This window comes from Petromyzon marinus, chromosome 75 (genome assembly GCF_048934315.1).
Source record: "Petromyzon marinus isolate PM22_M1 ecotype Great Lakes invasive population chromosome 75, UKy_Petmar_22M1.pri1.0, whole genome shotgun sequence".
Classification (NCBI taxonomy): Eukaryota; Metazoa; Chordata; class Hyperoartia; order Petromyzontiformes; family Petromyzontidae; genus Petromyzon; species Petromyzon marinus.
Window position 1 is genome coordinate 2,484,772 of NC_133741.1, and position 26,977 is coordinate 2,511,748.

The 26,977-nt window shown below is 44.2% G+C and overlaps 2 protein-coding genes across 2 annotated transcripts in view; both read right to left on the bottom strand.

Moving 5' to 3' along the window:
• LOC116957503 (uncharacterized) overlaps positions 1-6,124 on the bottom strand; it is a 61,402-nt gene extending 55,278 nt beyond the window's left edge. Inside the window, exon 1 of the mRNA XM_032979695.2 lies at positions 6,015-6,124. The gene's annotated coding sequence lies outside the window, so the exon portion shown is untranslated. The remainder of the gene's footprint in view (positions 1-6,014) is intronic.
• Positions 460-26,344, bottom strand: LOC116957481 (uncharacterized). The gene is made up of 5 exons (XM_076056448.1): positions 26,210-26,344; positions 23,532-23,663; positions 21,069-22,746; positions 20,682-20,686; positions 460-3,007 (listed from the first exon to the last, which is right to left on the bottom strand). The coding sequence occupies exons 3-5, from the start codon at positions 22,734-22,736 to the stop codon at positions 1,243-1,245; spliced, it is 3,438 nt and encodes a 1,145-aa protein (XP_075912563.1). The 5' UTR covers positions 22,737-22,746; positions 23,532-23,663; positions 26,210-26,344; the 3' UTR covers positions 460-1,242.
• Between the last annotated feature and the right edge of the window lie 633 nt (positions 26,345-26,977).

Consider the following 26,977-nt stretch of genomic DNA (forward strand, 5'->3'; position numbering starts at 1 on the left):
TCGCGTCAATATACTAAATCCCTCTGTTGATATGTAAACTCTGACTTTAACATCGCTACTTCCGTGACCAGTTACATGCTAATTCCCCACATTAACATCATGCTAATCTCCCAGTTACATGCTAATTTCTGACTTTAACATCCTGCTAATCTCGCACATTGACATAGCTACTTCAATGCTAAATTCTTCTGTTGATATGTAAACTCCTTTGTCACGGCGCTCTGCTCCTCCCACCCAGCTTAAAATACTCTGCCAAGCTTAGCAGTGTTCACTGGAGCGCTGTCTTTCCGACAGCTCTGTTTCTTCACCTGAGGACAGCTTCTTGTGTTGTGGCCGAAACGTCGTGATAATTTTTAGTTCATTGTTTTATTTTTATTATTTACCTTATACGTGACTTTACCAAAATAACCATGAAGAAGTTAGCATAAATTCGGATAATTACACGTTTTTAAACTTCAATTCATTTTTATTATTTTTATTAAGTTTTCAAGACCCGCCATATACAACACAGCGTCAAGATGCAGAACTTTACTCTCATTCAACACCTTTGGACTGCAACTCGCGACTGAGTGCAATGATACATTGTGTGCGATTCGTCACGTGAAAAGTTTAAGCCGGCTTCTTAGACTATGCACTGTAAGTATACTATACATCACCAGACATACACACATTTCACCACACATTACAAAATTTACCATATACTAGTATTCAGTATGAGCTGCATACTTGACACTACACTATGCAAGGTGCGTGCATAGCCATCAGGTGGGATGTACAGTACACTTTCAGACCTCTGCTGGTACCATTTATATATATTTAGTGTATAAAGCCAAATATAAATATTCCAAAAATGGTTACCTTTTCTTTTTTTTAAAGGGCATTTAAAAACCAATCATAAAAACAGATTGGGAGCATGCAGAAAGGCACGGCCACACCTGACAGCTACTTTAATAGTAATGCCCAACAGTTATTATTCATATTTATTCATTTAATACGTAACCATCAAAAAACATTATAATTCGTGTTTTATAAGGAAGCATAATGCTTTGCATATCGACTATTAAACGTCGACACTCAATAACTTCATATGCACAGAAAGCCCATCTCTGCTTGGATGACACTAAACCCCTAGGCATTCTTGAAATGACAGAAGCCTGTGAATAAGGCGAATGCTATGGAAAATTGTCTCAAACTCCAGGTTACACATCTTCCAAGGGGCCATTTCACACGTGCTGGCCCCTCCTACTCAGCTTTGTCCAAAAACTCCACCCACACCTCCACATCCACAAACTGCTGGGGATTGCCTCGCTCTCCTTCAGAATCGGAATGCTCCTCCTGCTTCACGCTGCCTCCATCCACTTGTAGATTGGGTCCTGGAGTCGAATCTTCAAATTTCACCGTCACTTCTTCACATTTAACGTCTTCACATTTCACTGTCACTCCTGGCCGTGTTCCCAAGTGGGAATTTTCTTCTGATTCTCGTTTCATGAGAGATGGGCTCATTGCAGCATGTTGACTTTCACGAGTCGATTTCACTTTCTCCTTGTGGATTTTCTCATGCCTCTTCAGGTTTCCTGATAATGTAAACTCCTTCCCACACACAGTGCACTTGAAGGGCTTCTCACCCGTGTGTGTTCTATTATGTTTCTTAAGAATTTCTGACTCTGCAAATCCCTTACCACACACAGTGCACTTGAAGGGCTTCTCGCCCGTGTGTGTTCTCTGATGAATATGAAGAGTTTCTGAACGAGCAAATGTCTTGCCACACACAGTGCACTTGAAGGGCTTCTCGCCCGTGTGTGTTCTATTATGTTTCTTAAGATATGCCGACTCTGCAAATGCCTTACCACATACACAGCACTTGAAGGACCTCTCGCCTCTGTGTCTTCTCTGATGCATTTGAAGAGTGCTTGAATGAGCAAGTGCCTTCCCACACACAGTGCACTTGAAGAGCTTCCCACCCATGTGTGTATTTTGATGAATATGAAGAGTTTCTGAACGAGCAAATGCCTTCCCACACACAGTGCACTTGAAGGGCTTCTCGCCGGTGTGTGTACTTTGATGAAAATGAAGAGTTTTTGAACGGGCAAATGTCTTCCCACACACAGTGCACTTGAAGGGCTTCTCACCGGTGTGTGTTCTCTGATGAATATGAAGAGTTTCTGAACGAGCAAATGTTTTGCCACACACAGTGCACTTGAAGGGCTTCTCGCCGGTGTGTATTCTAATATGTTTCTTAAGGTATGCTGACTCTGCAAATGCCTTATCACATACACTGCACTTGAAGGACCTCTCGCCTGTGTGTGTTCTCTGATGAATTTGAAGAGTGTTTGAATGAGCAAATGACTTTCCACACACAGTGCACTTGAAGGGCTTCTCACCGGTGTGTGTTCTCTGATGAATATGAAGAGTTAATGATTGAGCAAATGCCTTCCCACACACAGTGCACTTGAAGGGCTTCTCACCGGTGTGTGTTCTCTGATGAATATGAAGAGCTTCTGAACGAGCAAATGTCTTGCCACACATAGTGCACTTGAAGGGCTTCTCGCCGATGTGTGTTTTAATATGTTTCTTAAGATATGCTGACACGGCAAATGCCTTACCACATACACTGCACTTGAAGGGTTCCCCGCCTGTGTGTAATCTCTGATGAATATGAAGAGTTTTTAATTGAGCAAATGACTTCCCACACACAGTGCACTTGAAGGGCTTCTCACCAGTGTGTGTTCTCTGATGAATTTGAAGAGTTTCTAAAAGAGCAAGTGTCTTGCCACACACAGTGCACTTGAAGGGCTTCTCGCCCGCATGTGTTCTATTATGTTTCTTAAGAAAAATGGATTCTGCAAATGCCTTACCACATACACTGCACTTGAAGGACTTCTCTCCTGTGTGTTTTGTTTGATGTCTCTTCAAGTTACCCATCTGATCTGTGCTATATGGACACTGGATGCATTGGTGCCTTTTACTTCCAGCCTTTGCCGAGCCTCTCTTCTTCATGCGATTGATTCTGCAGACACATACATATTACACACAATATACAGGCAGAACTCGGTTAGTGCGACCCTTAGAGTGTCGATTTGTTATAGTGCTCTTTGTCCTGGATATTTCTGTTCGTATTTTTTTTAAGTTTACAAAGTGCTCACGAGTGAGACCACGCAGCAGCGCTAGCCAAGCAAACGTACCCGGCCCCAATGTTCACCCGGCCAATGAGAGTGACGCATGCTCTCAGCCAACCAAACCCCACCCCCTGCGATTTAATTATCACGATTCGTGGTAATGATTATATTTTAAAAAACATTTACTTGTTTAGTCAGTTGAGAACTCAAACGACCAGGATAGAGTATCAGGCTCCACCTAAAAAAACCTCGCCACACAAATTTAGATTGAGGGCTTCACTAAGATCAGGGAGGTCCTGATGCCTTTCTCTGAGAATGAACCGGACTGGAAGCGCAGCAGCTCCTTCAACTTTGTCTCCCTCCACTGACTTGTAGGATTAGTAAAGTAGAATGCACTCGTAAGTATAGTACGTAATACTGATGTTATAAATAATTATTTTTATTAAATGTTTAGCATCTGTATTATTATTAGCGCTATTAGCGATACCCAAATGAAGCCCTCATATTATTCATACTAAAGATATAACATTGTCAGGAACACATCCCTATGTAGTATACAATGGGTTTATGATGATACCTTACAGCGCTGATCGATTGGCGCTCAATTCTCCAGGAACAATGCATCTGGAGGAGCGCGAAGTGAGCATTGGGTGTAAAGGGCAAGGGCACTCACACTGACTTGGAAGCCACTGGTCAGTCTGCCTCCTCACTCAGTGACAGGGAAGGTTTTGCCCAAGCACTGTCCAAGCAGGCTGAACCCACTGCCGTGCAAACGTCACCAATCCAGCATTCCAGGTTCACCACTCTGGTCAAATGAAGCAGTCATCCTGATTAGTAAGACAGAGTCGAAAGATATAATTAAGTCCGTCTTGAAAACTCACCTATTTAAACTTTGTCTTTTTGTGTGCGTGGGCGAGTGTTTGAGCGGGCCCGGGTAAAACTACGTGGACGGGAGTCAGAACAATTCCCTGTACACCTTGGGGTGCCACAGGGATGTCCTCTGGCTCCCACATTATTTAACATTTATTTTGACCACGTAGTTCATTAAGCCTTCAATAGCTGTACCGGGGGAATCTTCATTTGGCACAGATATAATGGGAGGCTGGTCGATGCCCGGGTGCGGTCAAGGGATGGCTCCCTATTGCTCAACCACGTTATGTATGCCGATGATTTGGTAATAGCTACTCATTCAGAGGAGGAGTTGGAGATGCTGCTGCTGAGACTGGAGCGTGCCACTAACACAACTCCCAATCGGTGATGGGGCAGTTGTGGAGAGAGTGGAGAGTTTCCCATACCTGGGCAGTGTGCTTATGACTGGCTCCAGTTTAACAGCAGAGGTCTCACTCCGAATCAGTCGACGGGCAATATCTTTTCATCGGTTGCGTAACGCTGTGTGGAAGCTACCTGGTCTGTTGCTCCGCACTAAGCTTCAGGTCTTTTCGGCCACGGTCATTCCCTCCCTTCTCTACGCTTGTGAAACGTGGACCCCCATAATGGAGCAGCTTCGCCGGTTGGAAACATTTAGGCTGGCCTGCCTACGATCCATCCTGGGTTTAACCAGGCTGGATTGTGTGAGGAGCTCACAAATCCTCGAAAGATCTGGGCAAGGTCCCATCGGTGAGCTCCTCCGGCAGGCAAGGCTGCATTGGCTGGGTCATGTAGCCCGCATGCCCAGCCACCGCATGCCGAAACAGCTTTTGTTCGCCCGGATTGAGGGAGCTAAACGGGCGCGGCATGGGCTAGAGAAGAGATGGAGTGATGTGGTACAGGAGGACGTGGAACTGAGTGGACTTGCCGATGACTGGTACCAGCGGTGTCAAGATCGTCCTCTGTGGAGGAGGCTCGTGAAGGACGCTATTGGGCAGTTGGAGGCAGTCGCCCTGCAACAACAACGGAGGGCGGAGGAGTGACGCTCACTACAACGAGCGGAGCGCCGGGTGGCTAAAGCACAGCAGGTTGGCACAGTAGGGGGCACAGGTGGTGCACCAGCCAGTCATCTCAGTCAGTCGACCCGTGGCACCTGGGTCTGCCCCGTGACCTCCTGCCCGCGGGCGTTCGACACTTCACGTGGCCTCAAGGTGCACATGGCCTGGCACAAGCGTCGTGGTGATGTCACCGCCACTTAGTGGCGAATGGGGGTTGTTGTTGTTGTGGGTGGGCGGTAGCGTATCGGTTAGAGCACTGTGCTATGAACCCGGCAACCCGGGGTCGATTTCCCCTCAAAGCCAACACGAGTGACAAATATCCGAACTGGTCATAGGCCTCCCCTAGGTCAACTCGGCCTCAAATGAGTACCTGGTGCGGTGTGTAAACATCGCCACTCGGGAGACAAAGGCAGTCCGGGGGTGGTGCTGGTCACCCACCCCTTCGTGTGCCGTGCCGGCCTTCATAGATGCTCGCTAACAGTGGGTGAGTGTTTAAGTGTTCGAATGGGAGCGTGTTGGTGGGCGAGTGTAATTGTGTAATGCTTTGACGTCTCATTCCGACTAAAATTAAACGTCTGGACTGGTATCGTCCGAATATTCCAGTGCTGACAAGCGGCCTGCAGATTACTCAATCGGGAATACGCGCAGAAGCATCGCCGCCCTCCCCCTCCCCCGAATGCCAAAACAAAAACTCGATGATCCTGAAATAGAGTATGGAGACTCTGAGAGGTGAAGTAGTCAGCCAGATGAAGACAAATTAAACTTAAGAGAATCAAAGCAAAGTCAGTCAGGCAAGGGCAGGAGGCAAGGCCTGCATGGCTCGGCCCCACGTAGTAACGTTCCAACCTGGACATCGATTCCATACTTGCCGCAACTCAATTAATATCGCTACGAGAGAGAGAGGGAGGGAAGAAGCGAGGCTGTACCTGGGTGAACAACAACAACAACCAACATCACGATGTGAACTTCTCACCTCCGATCCTAGCGAGTTGCGCGCACAGAAGCAGCGCCTGCGATCTCGTGACGTCATACGTTAGCGCGCGGCGGAGATGACACGACGTCACTAGCACCCACCGCCTCCCAGCAAGTCAACGGAAATGTGTAGGAATTGCCCGATGATGCTGGAAGTATTTACCAGCGAAACGTCGTACTCAAACTGTAAATGTGGATTAACTCTTCAACACACCGGTGGGCTGAAGTAGTGAATTATTTGTCTTTTGTCAACGTGACACTTTTTTTTGCTGATTGGCCGTGTCGGGTGGTGGAGGGTTACGACACATTTATAAATAAACGCGATCTAACCCAAAAACCTTTATTATGAATAATATTGGTCGCGAAAGCCTACGTGTGTAGGAATAAATTATGCTAACGAAACGTGCCCATATATGGAGTGATTGGGCATGGCAGCAGATCCGCACATAATAACCCTGCGACATAATTAATGTGTAAATTAAGTTGATGAGCCGCCAGTGGTATTTGTTTTTCTGGAATGGAAATCGGAAGCGACCAAGCAGACTGAACATACAACGTCACCCCGGGCCTTTGAAGTTAATGGAATAATAAAAGTTTACACTAATTCGCGAAAATTGGTTCTGCTGAAACAGAAGGTTTCAGTTTAATTTATTAGGTACTAGCTGTACTACCCGGCTTCGCCCGGGACTTGGTAGGCCATGTGGCCAAATGACTAAAGTGTCATCCACATATCTCTTCCACAGGGAAGGACGAAGGGTGGATGTCTGGATGCCGTCTGATTCAAACTTCTCCATGAAAACATTGGCTATCACTGGTGACAAGGGGGAACCCATAGGGGTACCCTCATTTTGTTTATAGAGGGTATCATTCCAGATAAAGTAAGTGTTGGTGAGGCAGTGCCTCACGAGCGCAGGTACATCCGGGATCAGTCCATGTTGGACCAAGTCTGCAATTATTGTTAAGATGTCAGGCACTGGGACCTTGGTGAACAGAGAGACCACATCAAAGCTGATGAGGATGTCGTCCAGAGAGAGTACAATGTCCTTGACCATAGAAACCAATTGGGTTGAGTTAAGGACTGCTGAGGTGATCTTGCCAGTGATCGGAAGCAGAGTATCCGATAAAAAAACGGGCTAGCTTGTTGGTAGGATAGTTGATCGTAGACATGATGGGCCGTAGTGGGGTACCTTCTTTATGGATCTTGGGAAGACCATAGAATCTGGGAGGTCTTGCAGCCGAGGGTTTTAGGGAGGGACGTTTAGTTGGTTCGATTAGGGAAGTCGAACTAGTGATGATCTTGATTTAAGCTTTCGTGACTGCAGGGATTCATATTCTTGGTTCTTTCGGTAAAATCACGTAGAAGGGAAACAATAAAATAATAAAAATATAAAACAATAAAATTCTCACGGCGTTTCGACTGCAACACAAGCAATCATCATCAGGTGTGAAAACCTGACGACGTTTCGACTGCAACACAAGCAATCATCATCAGGTGTGAAAATCATCATCAGGTTTTGTATTTTTATTATTTTATTGTTTCCCTTCTACGTGACTTTACCGAAAGAACCAAGAATATAGTGATGATCTTGCTGGTTTTTGTCGTTAGGCTGTTAGTAGGATTACTTTTAATTTTGGAGTAACTACCATCATTGAGTAGGTCCTGGATTTTGTTGTTGTATGAGTTTTTTATCCATGATAACAGTAGCATTGCCCTTGTATGCCGAGAGGATGACTATATCATCCCTCTATTTCAAATTCGTAAGTTCAGAGCGTTCATTTTTGCTAATGTTGCTAGTGGGTTTCTTAGCATTCTTGAGAATAGCTCTCGCAACGTCCGCTTGGATGTGTCCTATGCCTTTGAGGGCTACATCGACCTGAGAGATCACATCCTCCACTGGTATATGTTTAGGAGTAACAGTGAAATTTAGCCCTTTAGCCAGTACCGTTTTCAGATTTTCCGAAATCGGGATGTTACTCTGATTAATAACGATTTTGTTAACATCCAGTTTTGTGATGTGTGGTTCTGGCATCTTCTTTGATAGGAGGTTGAATTTAGCGATCAGGTTAGCTTTGCATTTGACTGACAGTGAATCAGCAGAGGCAGCAGTCATGTTGTCAACGTGGTTCCAATCAGAAGGGGACATTTTTTGTGTTAACATGAAATGTGATTGTAGGAGAGTCCTGTCTAAACTATCGAGTTCTAATCGGAGTATTTTATTGCTTCTGACCGAATTCGCGAGCACAAATCAGATTTGAAACACGGCAGAACAAATTCTTCGGCCGTGACTGATCATTGTCTCAACACAGTGGGTTCTCATGACATTGTTTTCTCCGATACCAGAGTGCTATGTAAACCTCCCGGTTATTACCAAAGATTTGTCCATGAAGCCATCCAGATATACAAACATAGACACAACTTCAACCGAGAGGATGGTTTAAAATTAAGCAACCACTGGAAAGATGTCATGAACCAAGTCAAAACTTTACCTACCTTATTAGCGCACAGCCTTTTTTTACCATTTTTTTAATTGCCCCTGGGCAGTGAACCACCGCTTCCCCCGAACCCTCAACATAACAAAAGACGGATTAACTTAGCCCCGCACGCCGTCGTCACTCTCTGCTTGGCTCCCCCCCCTCACCTTAACCTTAGCCCCGCACGCCGTCGTCGCTCCTTGCTTGGCTCCTCCCCCCCACCTTAACCTTAGCCCCGCACGCTGTCATCGCTCCTTGCTTGGCTCCTCCCCTCCACCTTAACCTTAGCCCCGCACGCTGTCATCGCTCCTTGCTTGGCTCCTCCCCCCCACCTTAACCTGTATATAAGCTCAAGGGTCTCAGAGCTCACAACTTGATGCAGCTATCTTGCTGTGACTGTTCCACCTGAAGACGGAAGCTTGTGTTGCCTCCGAAACGTTGTGATTTGATTTAGTTGTTTTCTTTCATTTTAATTTTGTTTTACCTACGTGATTTTCCCGAAAAAAAGCAAAGAGTATGAATTCTTGCAGTCACGAAAGCTTCAAATCTAGAATTAATCTTATTCTCTCTGAGATTAGTGATAGGCTAGTTTTAAACAAAATCCGTTTAGAGTTCGGTGAAGATACAGTAGCAATGTGAGTGTGGAAGCGATGGGTATTACCTTGTTATGGCGGCATCTCTTGAGGAAGGTAAGCGTCTCGATGAGCTGTGACTTCTTTTCTCGTTGTCTGTTAAAAACTCTAACAGATAAGTGAAATTCCTCCCCGTAGAGTGCATTAATTTTAGATTTGAAGCTTTCATGATTAAAGGATTAATACGCTTTGTTTTTTTTTTCGGTAAAGTCACATAGGTAAAAAAAGAAAAGAATTCCCTCATTAAAACACTATACCATCGGGCTCATTCCATCTCTGACAAACACCACCTGGCCAGTGAATTAAAAATATACATCTGGCCCTCAAGATGAACGGATACTCTGACCGTACTATCCGTCAAGCTGTTTCTCCCACCATACAGAAACAACCACCTGAAACTCCGATCAAAATCATCACATCATACACAGCAGGCGTTACCAAATATATTTCCAAAATTCTAAACAAACACAAGATCCAGGTCCGGTTCAATACAGTACACAAAATCCGTGATTTGATCTCATCCGTAAAGGATGTCATTCCTGACTTACAGTACCCCGGTGTTTACAAATTCAGTTGTACCTGTGGTGACTGCTATATCGGGGAGGCGAAACGACATATTTCTGACCGAATTCGCGAACACAAATCAGATTTGAAACACGGCAGAACAAATTATTCGGCCGTGGCTGATCATTGTTTCAACACAGTGGGTTCTCATGATATTTTCTTTTCTGAGACCAAGGTGCTCTGCAAGCCGTCTGGATACCACCAAAGGTTTGTCCATGAGGCCATCCAGATATACAAACATAGACATAACTTCAACCGAGAAGATAGATTCCAATTGAGCAATCATTGGAAATATGTTATTAACCAAGTTAAACCTTAGCTGCCTTAACAGTTTATGTTCATATCCACATCACCAGTCTTTTACTCCCAGCCCTGCACATCACTAGGAAATTTGAGAAGCAGCTTTCCAATCGTGTAGTACTTTGTCCGATTCCACTCTCTCCCACTTACCCCCCGCCACCTGTGGGACTTGAGCTGTATCCACATCTTTGGGAATTACTACCCCAGCCCACGCCCCGTCCCCATACCCACCCTGTCCTCGTTTCCCCCCACCCTCCTCAGCTATATAAACCCGTGTTAGAGCGATCTCTTTGACATATCTCACCAAATGTCTTCGCTGATTGTCCCCACCTGATGACGGACGCTTGTGTTGCGCCCGAAACATCGTGATTTTATTTAGTTGTTTTCGTTTATTTGATTATTTTTTTACCTACGTGACTTTACTGAAAAAACCAAAGAGTATGAATCCTTGCAGTCACGAAAGCTTCAAATCTAGAATTTGTTGAAACAAGCCTGGATCTTGTGTTTGTTTTAGATTTTGGAAATCCTTTTGGTAACCTCTGCTATGTATGGTAAAGTTATGGTTTTGGTTGGATCCTCAGAAGGTTGTCTCTCATCAAAACACTACACCATTGGGCCCGTTGCATCTCAGACCAGCACCACCTAGTTAGTGAGTTGGAGCACGTACACCAAGCCCTCAGGATGAACGGATACTCGAACCATACAATCCGAAAAGCTGCCTCCCCTAGCCTGGCATAAGCATCTTGGTGACGTCACCGCCACTTAGTGGCGAATGGCAGTTGTTGTTGTTGCTTCTGGTGTATGAACAAGACTAGGGGTGTATGATCCTGGTGAAGGTATTGCAACTCAAGCAAATAGCGGTTTACGCCCCTTCATCACGTATACTTCAGTGTCTGGAGTCTTGCCTCTCTGGTGATTTATTTCAGACCAAGTCACCAATGGAGCTGAGTGGACTTGCCAATGACTGGTTCCAGAGGTGTCAAAATGGGCTCCTATGGAGGAGGTTCATGAAGGACGCTCCTTGACACTTTAGAGGCAGTCACCCTCCAGCAACAAAGGGCAGAGAAGCAACGCTCACAATAACCAGCGGAGAGCAGGCCAGATAAAATGCAGCGATGTGGCACAGTGGGGAGCACAGGTGGTGAGTCTGCCAGTCATCTAAGTCAATCCATGGCACCTGGGTCTGTTCCGTGATCTGCCAGAGGGCCCTTTGACATTTCATATGGCCTTAAAAGTGCACCTAGCATGGTACATAAACTGCAGAAATTCCATGTGTAGCCAGCCCACCCTGTCCTTCTCCCGTGAATCTTAACGAGGGGATAGGTCGGCCAAATAAACAAGAAGAATAGAGCTCAGTGAGGATGAGCAGATACTCTGCATTGCTTTCTGTCCTGAGAAGTGGGTGAGACTCCACTGCAGATGGGCACCAGAGGTTTGTGAAACGGAAATGCTTCATTTCAAAGTGTTCTCCTGAGGAGCATTTGCATTTCTGCAATCATGACCAAACATATCTCTATCACCTTCCACATCACACAACACCTCAGAGCAGTCCCTCAGCACGAAATCTATTGGAAATGTAAATTATAACAGCCGCTTTTCAAATCCAAGAACATTTAACATCTTATTTAACCATAAAAAAAATAATATTCCACGTCAAAAATATGCCTAAAATATCTGTAGTGCCTCCTAAATGTGCTACAATTTCATAATAATATTGCATTAATGAAACAATACGCACTTAAATAATTAATAATAAAGCAATAAAACGTAAAATGATCGTAATATGTAAATTTGGGAAATTTAAATGACAATAGCCATAAAAGCTTTCTTTTTTTTATTAAGACTGGAATCTCTGCCAAAACACCTATTCTGCTCGCCCCCATTAACTCAATGTAAGGCTAAATCCGTATGCCGGCCATTTTGTGCATTTCAAATGCACAATAATACTAAATGTAATAAACTATCACAAAACAACTTGTAGTTTCATCACCAAAACATTCTAATAGTCTTCTTATAATATATATCTATTGATTCGAGTTGGTTATCAAAATAAGTAAGTTATTAACACCTGTGAATATTAAAAAAAACTATCACCACAAGGGCGACGACATCCTCTATTATGAAAGCCCGGCATTCCGTTTGCCAACTAAATTATGAGCACCTTTCAGAAGGCCTGAATCAAAAAGCTATAGAAAGTGGACCCACGCCTCCACCCCCAGTGGGGAGAAAAGGTTAATACAACCGGTTTACAAAAATTGTCGACACACCCTCCCCACCACAAAATGTTGTAGGCATATGTAACACCCCCCCCCCCCCCCCCCCAATTCGCGCGTGAAGAGCACAAAAGTGTTGCCATCATATCGACCCCTCTAAGGAAAGAAACAGGTGGGCTTCTCCACAAATCTGGCTGTCGCCTGATGAAGCTAGTTGTAATTACTGGCAAAACATCGTACTCAGATAGTAAATGTCGTGACTTGGCTCTCCATCACTTTGCTGTACTAGTGTAGTGTCATCGCGAGATGTCACAGTGCAATGCCGTTCCCTTGTGGATACCACAAGGCTGTGGGTGTAGTACCGGACCTAAAGGGGCCTGGTGAGCGCTGATTGATAGCGCGAGACGGCACCACGCTTGGCGTGCAGTGCCATCCCTACAGGACAGGGCGTGGGAGTGCCGGCTGTAGGAATGAGGTTACTAAAGGCCATGACACTCTGGTTGACCGAAGAGGACACGTGACCAGTTAAGTCTACAAAGGGGCCCAAGTGGGGGCTAGAGGTGGTCCCGTGGTTAGCATCCAGATCCTTCCCGAGGATTCTGGAAGGTGGTCGTGGCCAAGGGCGGAGCCAGCCAATGCTACCGAGAATATAAGTCGGGTCGCCAGAGGGACCGGCGTTGTTGTTCATCCTGAAGAAACCTTTGTCTACGTTCTACGTCCTACAGAGTCTCCAACACGTGGATCGGGACCCAAGCTGTGGTCCGGTCTGTTGTAGCTCGTTACGGTGTTATTAGTGGAGTTAGCCTGGTGGTCATCGCCATAGGTTGTTATTCTGTTAAGGGGAAGTTACCTCGTGTGTTGGTGTTAATAAATGTGTTGCCTCCAAAGAGTACGTCTGCGACTCAGTTGAACTCACTACACATATATTTACGCGATCTAACACAAAAAAAACCTGCATTATGGATATTGGTTGCAAAAGGCTACATGTTAAAGTCAGTAGTATCTGCACACATTACACACATGGGGGGGGGGGGTGGGGGGAAGAAGAGGACATCAGTGAGGACAATGGGCGAGACGCCAAGTTCCGAGATGCCCTCCTCAGGCGCTAGAGTAAGGTGGCCTTAGGTCGGCAAAATTCTAGTATTAAACTTCCCGCGAATAAACGGAAAACACAATATAATTGGAAATAAGTAAACGTATCATACTTGGAATCATTACGAGACACAAACCCTCGACTTCACACAGTGCACCTCTTGATGGGATTTAGCACCAGTGTTCATTTTCTAGACCCAATTAGAACTAATTAATATATTAAAATATAAAAAATAACTTTAATATCAATGTTTTAATTGTGAATGTTCACCACCAATTACTCAATCAACAGTCAAACATTACCTAGTCCATGGATTTCGATTAACATTGAAATATTAATTTAAGTTATATTTTCTATTTGAAAAATGTAATATCTCACCAGTCCACCTCAAATCTGAAATGAGGGTGTTCCCTGTACTTTGAATAGTCTACATACTGTTGGGCTTGGCATTCTCTGAACATTACCTACACGTGTAGTGGGTTCTAATCAGGTGCACACCAAGATTGGAAGGCAACACGTTTATTCTCTAACACAACCAACACTAAATTTCGATTTAAAGCTTTCGTGACTGCAAGGATTCATCTTCTTTGGTTCTTTCGGTAAAGTCACGTAGAATGAGAATAAAATAATAAAATAAAATAACACAATTAAATTCTCATGACGTTTCGGCCACAACACAAGTGGTCTTCTTCAGGTGAAAGGAACAAACATGTCGGGACGACAGAGCTTCAATGAACGCTGTTAAGATTCGCAGCGTCTTTTAAGCTGGTTGAGAGAAGTGAGGCACCTTGACAAAGGGGTTTACATATCAAACAGGAGAATTTAGCATTGAAATAGCTGAGGGATTAGCTTGTGACTGGTCACAGAAATGGCTATGTTAAAGTCAAAGCCTACATATCCACAGAAGCACCTAGTACAAATCAAACAGGATAATTTAGCAATGAAATAGCTGAGGGATTAGCTTGTGACTGGTCACAGAAATAGCTATGTTAAAGTCAAAGCCTACACATCCACAGAGGCACCTAGTACAAATCAAACAGTAGAATTTAGCATTGAAATAGCTGAGGGATTAGCTTGTGATTGGTCACAGAAGTAGCTATGTTAAAGTCAAAGCCTACACATCCACAGAGGCACCTAGTACAAATCAAACAGGAGAATTTAGCATTGAAATAGCTGAGGGATTAGCTTGTGACTGGTCACAGAGATATAGATGTTAAAGTCAAAGCCTACACATCAACAGAGGCACCTCGTACATGGACACCAAAGGGGCTGCAACAACTCAACTATCATACAGTAAACCGATGTGAAAAAACCTAAGTCTAAATTACATCAATACAATAAATGTACTCAATATATTCTTCAATAAGCTGAGCTATTAACAGCAACTCGGTATACACTACACTATATAATGAATACCATATAGTAAACCAATAAAAACTAAAATATAAACTACCTCAATGTTATCAATAAACTCTGTATATTCTCCAAACAGCTGAGCTACCAACAATAAGTTGTTATATATCACAGTGCTATATGGCGAAAAAATGGGTGGATTCTTACCCTCAACTTCAGCACCACAGACAGCTACGAGCCGCGTTCAGAAGGACGAGTCCATCCATGGTCGGAACAGAGGAGGGAGGAGAGAGACAGCTGCGAGGCACTGTTATACTCCATGTTATAAACCATACCATTAACCGTGGTGTGAGAGGTATTAAGAGTCAATGCCAGCGAAAGAGCTGCGGTCTGAAGGTCATCGTGAAATACAATTAAGAACCGAAATGGTTTAATACATCTTTCCAATGGTTACTAAGCCAGACCCCATCTTCTCGGTTGAAATTGTCTCTGTGCTTGTATATGTTGATGGCCTCATGAACGAATCTCTCATGGTAGCCGGTTGGCTTGCAAAGAACCTCCGTCTTGGAGAAGTCAATGTCATGTGAGCCCACTGAATTATAACAGTGATCTGCCATGGCAGAGGAGTTTGTTCTACCGTGTTTCAAGTCTGCTTTATGTTCGCGGATGCGGTCCAAAGATATTTCGTTTGGTTTCTCCAATGTAGCTACTACCACAGAGGCAACTTAGTTTGTAGACACCAGGGTACTGTATGTCCGGAATCACATCTATTACAGACGGAACCAGATCACGGATTTTATATAATATGTTGAAACGGACCTGGATCTTGTGTTTATTCAAGATTTTGGAGATATTTTTTGTGATCCCCGCAATGTAGGGTAAAGTGGTTTTGAAAGGCTCCTCAAGAGGGTCCTTCTTCATGGTTTGAGTGATAGCTTTGCGGATTGTATAGTCGGAGTAACCATTAGCCTTAAGAGCTTGGTGTTTGTGCTTGAGTTCACTGCCTATGTGTTCCTGGTCGGATATGCATTGGGCTCTATGGTACAGAGCCTTGATGAGATAATTCTTATGTGATGGTGGTGGGAATCCGGTTTCAGATGAGCATCCGTATGGGTAGCTTTCCTGTAGACAGAGCGGCTCATTGAACCATCAGGTCTCTTTTTTATTAGGACATCCAAAAAAGGTAGCTTGACATCTTTTTCGACTTCCATGGTAAATCTGATGGCTGGGTGTATGGAATTGATGTGGTCGAAGAATTGGTCTAGAGCAGGCCGGCCATGTGGCCAGATGACAAAAGTGTCATCCACGTACCTCTTCCATAAGGTTGGGCGCAGAGTGGCAGTCTGGATGGCGTCAGTCTCAAATTTCTCCATGAAAATGTTAGCTATAACCAGAGATAGGGGGGAGCCCATTGGGGTGCCCTCAGTTGGTTTGTAGAAAGTTCCATTCCAAGTGAAGTATGTATTGGATAAACAGTGTCTCACCAGGGGGGGGGGGGGGGGTACCTCAGTTTTTAGTCCTTGATGAACCAAGTCTTCAATGATTGCGATGGTGTCAGGTACAGGAACCTTGGTGAATAAGGAAACTACATCAAAACTGACAAGCAGGTCGTCTGCGGACAGGGAAATACCCTTGATTGTCGATACCAGGTGAGTAGAATTTTGTACCGCAGAGGTAGTTTTTCCAGTGAAAGGACGCAGGATTTCAGACAAAAAACGAGCCAGTTTGTAGGTGGGGGAGTTGATAGTAGAGACGATGGGACGAAGGGGTGTATCTACTTTATGTATTTTTGGTAAGCCGTATAATCTTGGTGGCCTGGCAGCAGAAGGTTTCAACGAAAACTGTTTAGATTGATCAATTAATGCGGTTGCATCAGAAATTATTTTGTTGTTTGTGTGACGAGGCTGTTGGTGGGATCTTTTTTTATTTTTGTATAACTACCATCGTCGAGTAATTCTTTAATTTTGTTGTTATATTCTATTTTATCCATGATGACAGTAGCATTGCCCTTGTCAGCTGAGAGGACTATAATGTCATCCCTCTTTTTTAATTTATATAATTCAAAACGCTCATCTTTGCTGAGGTTGCTAGCTGGCATCTTAGCGTTTTTGAGGGTTGCAGCGATTTCAGATCTTGCTACGTCTGCAGCGATGTGACCCAGGCCCCTGAGAGCACGTCTACTTGGGCAATTATATCATTAACTGGTATGTGTTTAGGTGTGACTGCAAAGTTTAGACCTTTAGCTAAAACGGATTTCAGACCATCGGAAATAGAACTGTTACTGCGATTAATTACGACTTTGTTAACGTCTAACTTTTTGGTGTGTGGGTCCGGTCTTTTGTTGAAGAGGAGGTTAAATTTGGAAATCAGGTTGTCTTTACATTTGGTCGACATAGTAGCAGCTGAAGAGGCAGTCATATTGTCTACATGTTCCCAATCCGATGTGGACATTGTTGCCGTCAATGATAAGTGTGATTTGTAGAGTGTCTTGTCTAACTGATCTAGTTCGGTGTGTATAAGTCTGATTTTCTCTGAGATAAGAGCTAAGCTAGTTTTGAAAAGAATTCGTGTCGCATTAGAAGAAGTTACAGCAGCAGAGGTCAGTGTAAATGCGATTGGTATTACCCCAGAGTCGCGGCATCTCTTCAGAAAGGTGAGAGACTCGATCAGCTGAGCCTTCTTATCCCGGAGTTTGTTGAAGGATCTTAAAGTTATGTGGAAACCCTCCCCGTAGAGGCGGTTAAATTTTGATGTAAAGCTTTCATGACTGCAGTAATTCATATTCTTAGCTCTTTCGGTAAAGTCACGTTGAAGGGAAACAATAAAATAATAATATATATAAACAATTAAAATTCTCACGTTTCGACAATAACACAAACGGTCGTCATCAGGTGTGAAAAAACCAATGGCAAGAAACATTTGAAAGAAGTGTCGGTTTGCATTAATTTAATTATTTTAAACGGTGCACTTATTTAATTATTAAAAACCCGTCAGCGCCACGCGCAGCGATTTGGCAGTTTATTTAGAAGGACTAGTCCATCTATGTTCTGAAAAGAGGGGGGAGACGAAAAATTAATGTATGCTGTCTGAAAGCCACCGTAAGCGTGAACAATCAATTAAGACCTGAAATGGTTTACTAAGCCAGAATCCATCTTCTCGGTTGAAATTGTCTCTGTGCTTGTATATGTGGATAGCCTCATGAGCGAATCTCTCATGGTAGCCAGATGGCTTACAAAGAACCTCTGTCTTGGAAAAGTCAATGTCATGCGAGCCTACTGGATTATAACAATGATCTCCCACGGCCGAGGTGTTGGTCCTACCGTGTTTAAGGTCTGCTTTGTGTTCACGAATGCGGTCTGAGACATGGCGTTTGGTTTCTCCAATGTAACTACTACCACAGAGGCAACTTAGTTTGTAGACACCAGGGTACTGTATGTCCGGAATCACATCTATTACAGACGGAACCAGATCACGGATTTTATATAATGTGTTGAAACGGACCTGGATCTTGTGTTTATTCAAGATTTTGAAGATATTTTTTTGTGATCCCCGCAATGTAGGGTAAAGTGATGGTTTTGAAAGTCTCCTCAAGAGCGTCCTTCTTCATGGTTTGAGTGATAGCTTTGCGGATTGTATAGTCGGAGTAACCATTAGCCTTAAGAGCTTGGTGTTTGTGCTTGAGTTCACTGCCTATGTGTTCCTGGTCGGATATACATTGGGCTCTATGGTACAGAGCCTTGATGAGAGAATTCTTCTGTGATGGATGGTGGTGGGAATCCGGTTTCAGATAAGCATCCGTATGGGTAGCTTTCCTGTAGACAGTGGCTCATTGAACCATCAGGTCTCTTTTTTATTAGGACATCCAAAAAAGGTAGCTTGCCATCTTTTTCGACTTCTATGGTAAATCTGATGGCTGGGTGTATGGAATTGATGTGGTCGAAGAATTGGTCTAGAGCAGGCCGGCCATGTGGCCAGATGACAAAAGTGTCATCCACGTACCTCTTCCATAAGGTTGGGCGCAGAGTGGCAGTCTGGATGGCGTCAGTCTCAAATTTCTCCATGAAAATGTTAGCTATAACCGGAGATAGGGGGGAGCCCATTGGGATGCCCTCAGTTTGTTTGTAGAAAGTTCCATTCCAGGTGAAGTATGTGTTGGTTAAGCAGTGTCTCACCAGGGGGGGTACATCAGTATGCCGTCCTTGATGAACCAAGTCTTCAATGATTGCGATGGCGTCAGGTACATGAACTTTGGTGAATAAGGAAACCACTTCAAAACTGACAAGCAGGTCGTCTGGGGACAGGGAAATACCCTTGATTGTCGATACCAGGTGAGTAGAATTTTGTACCGCAGAGGTAGTTTTTCCAGTGAAAGGACGCAGGATTTCAGACAAAAAACGAGCCAGTTTGTAGGTGGGGGAGTTGGAAGGACGTGATAAACCATTTCTGGTCTTGATTGATAGTGTTTTACGGTGACATTCAGATATTGGTGTCGTTTATATTTTAACTTGTTTATCGGTTCACTATATGGTAGTCATATCGTGTAGTGTATACCCAGTTACTTAATGTTAATAGCTCAACTTATTGGAGAATATATTGAGTACATTGATTATAGTGATGTAGTTTATATTTAGTTCTTTCACATCGGTTTATTGTATGATCGTTGGGTAGTTGCAGTTCTTTAGCGTTAATATAATAAATGCCTTTGTTGATATGTAAACTCTGACTTTAACATATCCACTTCCGTGACCAGTTACATGCTAATTCCTCACATTAACATCCTGCTGTCTTAGTACCTTTCAGTGTAATGTTTAATATAATTTACTTGCTAATATATAGTATCGTAATTGTATAGCGAATATACAGCAGTGTAGTATACAGTAGGGTTGGTAAAATAATACATAGTGTAATATGACAAGTCTAATATTATTATAATCTAAGGTAGTGTATAGTAACGCAGTGTAAAATTCAATGTTGGGGTCTGTCTATGGCAGTTTATAATAAAAAAAAATAGTTGGAGGCATATTATAATTTTTGCGACATAGAAGTGTAAAGTATAATGATTTAATGTTAGTAGCTCAGCTTAGTGGAGAATATATTAAGTACATTGATTATATTGACGTAGTTTATATTTAGTTCTTTCACATCGGTTTATTGTATGATATTTGGATAGTTGCAGTTCTTTAGCGTCAATATACTAAATCCCTCTGTTGATATGTAAACTCTGACTTTAACATCGCTACTTCCGTGACCAGTTACATGCTAATTCCTCACATTAACATCATGCTAATCTCCCAGTTACATGCTAATTTGTGACTTTAACATCCTGCTAATCTCGCACATTAACATAGCTACTTCAATGCTAAATTCTTCTGTTGATATGCAAACTCCTTTGTCATGGCACTCTGCTCCTCCCACGCAGCTTAAAATACTCTGCCAAGCTTAGCAGTGTTCATTGGAGCGCTGTCTTTCCGACAGCTGTTTCTTCACCTGAGGACAGCTTCTTGTGTTGTGGCCGAAACGTCGTGAGAATTTTTATTTAATTGGTTAATTTTTATTATTTTATTATTTCCCTTATACGTGACTTTACCAAAATAACCAAGAAGTTAGCATAAATTCGGATAATTACACGTTTTTAAACTTCAATTCATTTTTATTATTTTTATTAAATTTTCAAGACCCGCCATATACAACACAGCGTCAAGATGCAGAACTTTACTCTCATTCGACACCTTTGGACTGCAACTCGCGACTGAGTGCAATAATACATTGTGTGCGATTCGTCACGTGAAAAGTTTAAGCCGGCTTCTTAGACTATGCACTGTAAGCATACTATACATCACCAGACATACACACATTTCACCACACATTACAAAATTTACCACATACTAGTATTACTATGAGCTGCATACTTGACACTACACTATGCAAGGTGCGTGCATAGCCATTAGGTGGGATGTACAGTACACTTTCAGACCTCTGCTGGTACCATTTATATATATTTAGTGTATAAAGCCAAATATAAATATTCCAAAAATGGTTACCTTTTCTTTTTTTTAAAGGGCATTTAAAAACCAATCATAAAAACAGATTGGGAGCATGCAGAAAGGCACGGCCACACCTGACAGCTACTTTAATAGTAATGCCCAACAGTTATTATTCATATTTATTCATTTAATACGTAACCATCCAAAAACATTCTAATTCGTGTTTTATAAGGAAGCATAATGCTTTGCATATCGACTATTAAACGTCGAGACTCAATAACTTCATATGCACAGAAAGCCCATCTATGCTTGGATGACACTAAACCCCTATGCATTCTTGAAATGACAGAAGCCTGTGAATAAGGCGAATGCTATGGAAAATTGTCTCAAACTCCAGGTTACACATCTTCCAAGGTGCCATTTCACACGTGCTGGCCCCTCCTACTCAGCTTTGTCCAAAAACTCCACCCACACCTCCACATCCACAAACTGCTGGGGATTGCCTCGCTCTCCTTCAGAATCGGAATGCTCCTCCTGCTTCACGCTGCCTCCATCCACTTGTAGATTGGGTCCTGGAGTCGAATCTTCAAATTTCACCGTCACTTCTTCACATTTAACGTCTTCACATTTCACTGTCACTCCTGGCCGTGTTCCCAAGTGGGAATTTTCTTCTGATTCTCGTTTCATGAGAGATGGGCTCATTGCAGCATGTTGACTTTCACGAGTCGATTTCACTTTCTCCTTGTGGATTTTCTCATGCCTCTTCAGGTTTCCTGATAATGTAAACTCCTTCCCACACACAGTGCACTTGAAGGGCTTCTCACCCATGTGTGTTCTATTATGTTTCTTAAGAATTTCTGACTCTGCAAATCCCTTACCACACACAGTGCACTTGAAGGGCTTCTCGCCCGTGTGTGTTCTATTATGTTTCTTAAGATATGCCGACTCTGCAAATGCCTTACCACATACACAGCACTTGAAGGGCCTCTCGCCTCTGTGTCTTCTCTGATGCATTTGAAGAGTGCTTGAATGAGCAAGTGCCTTCCCACACACAGTGCACTTGAAGAGCTTCTCACCCATGTGTGTACTTTGATGAATATGAAGAGTTTCTGAACGAGCAAATGCCTTCCCACACACAGTGCACTTGAAGGGCTTCTCGCCGGTGTGTGTACTTTGATGAAAATGAAGAGTTTTTGAACGGGCAAATGTCTTCCCACACACAGTGCACTTGAAGGGCTTCTCACCGGTGTGTGTTCTCTGATGAATATGAAGAGTTTCTGAACGAGCAAATGTCTTGCCACACACAGTGCACTTGAAGGGCTTCTCGCCGGTGTGTATTCTAATATGTTTCTTAAGGTATGCTGACTCTGCAAATGCCTTATCACATACACTGCACTTGAAGGACCTCTCGCCTGTGTGTGTTCTCTGATGAATTTGAAGAGTGTTTGAATGAGCAAATGACTTTCCACACACAGTGCACTTGAAGGGCTTCTCACCGGTGTGTGTTCTCTGATGAATATGAAGAGTTAATGATTGAGCAAATGCCTTCCCACACACAGTGCACTTGAAGGGCTTCTCACCGGTGTGTGTTCTCTGATGAATATGAAGAGCTTCTGAACGAGCAAATGTCTTGCCACACACAGTGCACTTGAAGGGCTTCTCGCCGATGTGTGTTTTAATATGTTTCTTAAGATATGCTGACACGGCAAATGCCTTACCACATACACTGCACTTGAAGGGTTCCCCGCCTGTGTGTAATCTCTGATGAATATGAAGAGTTTTTAATTGAGCAAATGACTTCCCACACACAGTGCACTTGAAGGGCTTCTCACCAGTGTGTGTTCTCTGATGAATTTTAAGAGTTTCTAAAAGAGCAAGTGTCTTGCCACACACAGTGCACTTGAAGGGCTTCTCGCCCGCATGTGTTCTATTATGTTTCTTAAGAAAAATGGATTCTGCAAATGCCTTACCACATACACTGCACTTGAAGGACTTCTCTCCTGTGTGTTTTGTTTGATGTCTCTTCAAGTTACCCATCTGATCAGTGCTATATGGACACTGGATGCATTGGTGCCTTTTACTTCCAGCCTTTGCCGAGCCTCTCTTCTTCATGCGATTGATTCTGCAGACACATACATATTACACACAATATACAGGCAGAACTCGGTTAGTGCGACCCTTAGAGTGTCGATTTGTTATAGTGCTCTTTGTCCTGGATATTTCTGTTCGTATTTTTTTTAAGTTTACAAAGTGCTCACGAGTGAGACCACGCAGCAGCGCTAGCCAAGCAAACGTACCCGGCCCCAATGTTCACCCGGCCAATGAGAGTGACGCATGCTCTCAGCCAACCAAACCCCACCCCCTGCGATTTAATTATCACGATTCGTGGTAATGATTATATTTAAAAAAAAAACATTTACTTGTTTAGTCAGTTGAGAACTCAAACGACCAGGATAGAGTATCAGGCTCCACCTAAAAAAACCTCGCCACACAAATTTAGATTGAGGGCTTCACTAAGATCAGGGAGGTCCTGATGCCTTTCTCTGAGAATGAACCGGACTGGAAGCGCAGCAGCTCCTTCAACTTTGTCTCCCTCCACTGACTTGTAGGATTAGTAAAGTAGAATGCACTCGTAAGTATAGTACGTAATACTGATGTTATAAATAATTATTTTTATTAAATGTTTAGCATCTGTATTATTATTAGCGCTATTAGCGATACCCAAATGAAGCCCTCATATTATTCATACTAAAGATATAACATTGTCAGGAACGCATCGCTATGTAGTATACAATGGGTTTATGATGATACCTTACAGCGCTGATCGATTGGCGCTCAATTCTCCAGGAACAATGCATCTGGAGGAGCGCGAAGTGAGCATTGGGTGTAAAGGGCAAGGGCACTCACACTGACTTGGAAGCCACTGGTCAGTCTGCCTCCTCACTCAGTGACAGGGAAGGTTTTGCCCAAGCACTGTCCAAGCAGGCTGAACCCACTGCCGTGCAAACGTCACCAATCCAGCATTCCAGGTTCACCACTCTGGTCAAATGAAGCAGTCATCCTGATTAGTAAGACAGAGTCGAAAGATATAATTAAGTCCGTCTTGAAAACTCACCTATTTAAACTTTGTCTTTTTGTGTGCGTGGGCGAGTGTTTGAGCGGGCCCGGGTAAAACTACGTGGACGGGAGTCAGAACAATTCCCTGTACACCTTGGGGTGCCACAGGGATGTCCTCTGGCTCCCACATTATTTAACATTTATTTTGACCACGTAGTTCATGAAGCCTTCAATAGTTGTACCGGGGGAATCTTCATTTGGCACAGATATAATGGGAGGCTGATCGATGCCCAGGTGCAGTCAAGGGATGGCTCCCTATTGCTCAACTACGTTATGTATGCCGATGATTTGGTAATAGCTGCTCATTCAGAGGAGGAGTTGGAGACGCTGCTGCTGAGACTGGAGCGTGCCACTAACACAACTCCCAATCGGTGATGGGGCAGTTGTGGAGGGAGTGGAGAGTTTCCCATACCTGGGCAGTGTGCTTATGACTGGCTCCAGTTTAACAGCAGAGTTCTCACTCCGAATCAGTCGAGCAGCAATATCTTTTCATCGGTTGCGTAATGCTGTGTGGAAGCTACCTGGTCTGTTGCTCCGCACTAAGCTTCAGGTCTTTTCGGCCACGGTCATTCCCTCCCTTCTCTACGCTTGCGAAACGTGGACCCCCATAATGGAGCATCTTCGCCGGTTGGAAACATTTAGGCTGGCCTGCCTACGATCCATCCTGGGTTTAACCAGGCTGGATTGTGTGAGGAGCTCACAAATCCTCGAAAGATCTGGGCAAGGTCCCATCGGTGAGCTCCTCCGGCAGGCAAGGCTGCATTGGCTGGGTCATGTAGCCCGCATACCCAGCCACCGCATGCCGAAACAGCTTTTGTTCGCCTGGATTGTGGGAGCTAAACGGGCGCGGCATGGGCTAGAGAAGAGATGGAGTGATGTGGTACAGGAGGACGTGGAACTGAGTGGACTTGCCGATGACTGGTACCAGCGGTGTCAAGATCGGCCTCTGTGGAGGAGGCTCGTGAAGGACGCTATTGGGCAGTTGGAGGCAGTCGCCCTCCAACAACAACGGAGGGTGGAGGAGCGACGCTCACTACAACGAGCGGAGCGCCGGGTGGCTAAAGCACAGCAGGTTGGCACGGTAGGGGGCACAGGTGGTGCACCAGCCAGTCATCTCAGTCAGTCGACCCGTGGCACCTGGGTCTGCCCCCGTGACCTCCTGCCCGCGGGCATTCGACACTCCACGTGGCCTCAAGGTGCACATGGCCTGGCACAAGCGTCGTGGTGACATCACCGCCACTTAGTGGCGAATGGCGGTTGTTGTTGTTGTGGGTGGGCGGTAGCGTATCGGTTAGCGCACTGTGCTATGAACCCGGCAACCCGGGTTCGATTTCCCCTCAAAGCCAACACGAGTGACAAATATCCGAACTGGTCCTAGGCCTCCCCTAGGTCAACTCGGCCTCAAATGAGTACCTGGTGCGGTGTGTAAACATCGCCACTCGGGAGACAAAGGGAGTCCGGGGGTGGTGCTGGTCACCCACCCCTTCGTGTGCCGTGCCGGCCTTCATAGATGCTCGCTAACAGTGGGCGAGTGTTTAAGTGTTCGAGTGGGAGCGTGTGGGTGAGCGTGTTGGTGGGCGAGTGTAATTGTGTAATGCTTTGACGTCTCATTCCGACTAAAATTAAACGTCTGGACTGGTATCGTCCGAATATTCCAGTGTTATGAGACCTCCTTTGCCAGTAACAAGATATAGGAATAGGTTTTACCCTTTTAATTGGCACAAAAACTGACACCTTTATTCAATGGATCATGTTTGCGATAACCACAACACAAGCAGTCAAAATGCAAACAAAAAAGACAACTCTGATAATAATATGCACTGTCCTTGAATTTGATTGGTCCACACCCGAGACGGCTTTCTTTACAGCCTAGTCTCCATTGGTGTCTTCTGGTCCAACACCAATGGAGACTAGGCTCTAAGAAAAGCCGTCTCGGGTGTGGACCAATCAAATTCAAGGACAGTGCATATCATGATCAGAGTTGTCTTTTTTGTTGGCATTTTGACTGCTTGTGTTGTGGTTATCGCAAACATGATCCCTTGAATAAAGGTGTCAGTTTTTGTGCCAGTTAAAAGGGTAAAACCTATTCCTATATTCCAGTGTTGACAAGCGCCCTGCAGATTACTCAATCGGGAATACGCGCAGAAGCATCGCCCCCCTCCCCCCCCCCCTGAATGCCAAAACAAAAACTCGATGATCGTGAACTAGAGTATGGAGACTCTGAGAGGTGAAGTAGTCAGCCAGGTGAAGACAAATTAAACTTAAGAGAATCAAAACAAAGTCAGTCAGGCAAGGGCAGGAGGCAAGGCCTGCATGGCTCGGCCCCACGTAGTAACGTTCCAACCTGGACATCGATTCCATACTTGCCGCAACGCAATTGCTATCACTACGAGAGAGAGAGGGAGGGAAGAAGCGAGGCTGTACCTGGGTGAACAACAACAACCAACATCACGATGTGAACTTCTCACCTCCGATCCTAGAGAGTTGCGCGCACAGAAGCAGCTCCTGGGATCTCATGACGTCACACGGAAGCACGCAGCGGGAGAGATGACATGACGTCACTAGCACGCACATCGCCCTCCTCAAGATAACGCGAACGTGTATTCATAAATTATGTTAACGACGCGTACCCATATTTGGAGTGATTGGGCGTGGCTGCGAAAATATCGTTAATGAGCCGCCAGTGGTATTTGTTTTACTGGAATGGAAACCGGAAGCGACCAAGCAGACTCAACATACAACGTCACCCCGGGCTTTTGAAGTTAAGGAAATAATAAAAGTTTACACTAATTCGCAAAAATTGGTTCTGCTGAAACAGAAGTTTTCAGTTTCAATTTCAGTTTTAGGTATAACCTTGTGAGCCATGCGGCTCTTGACTCAGGTGCAACCGCAACAAAACAAAAACATGAACAAGAAACATCTTAAAGTGACTACATGCATCAGAAAATCCTGGAAAAAACAGCAAAGTCTTCCAGAAAAAACACCGTACTTCAACGCTGTGTGCAAAAAATCCCTGTGGGATGCAAGTCAAACAATAACAACCATAAGACAATGCAGATTAAAGTTATCAGGCTAACTCTGTACTACAACAAACAAACATGGCTAAACCAAAACGTTTTCAAAATCACCAAAATAAAGCTATCTTGTATCTTGGTCCACTTGTGAAGGATGAAGGCAAAATAACGAATCTCCCCACATTCTGAGCGTTTGCATCTCCCTCAGCATTGATAGCGTCG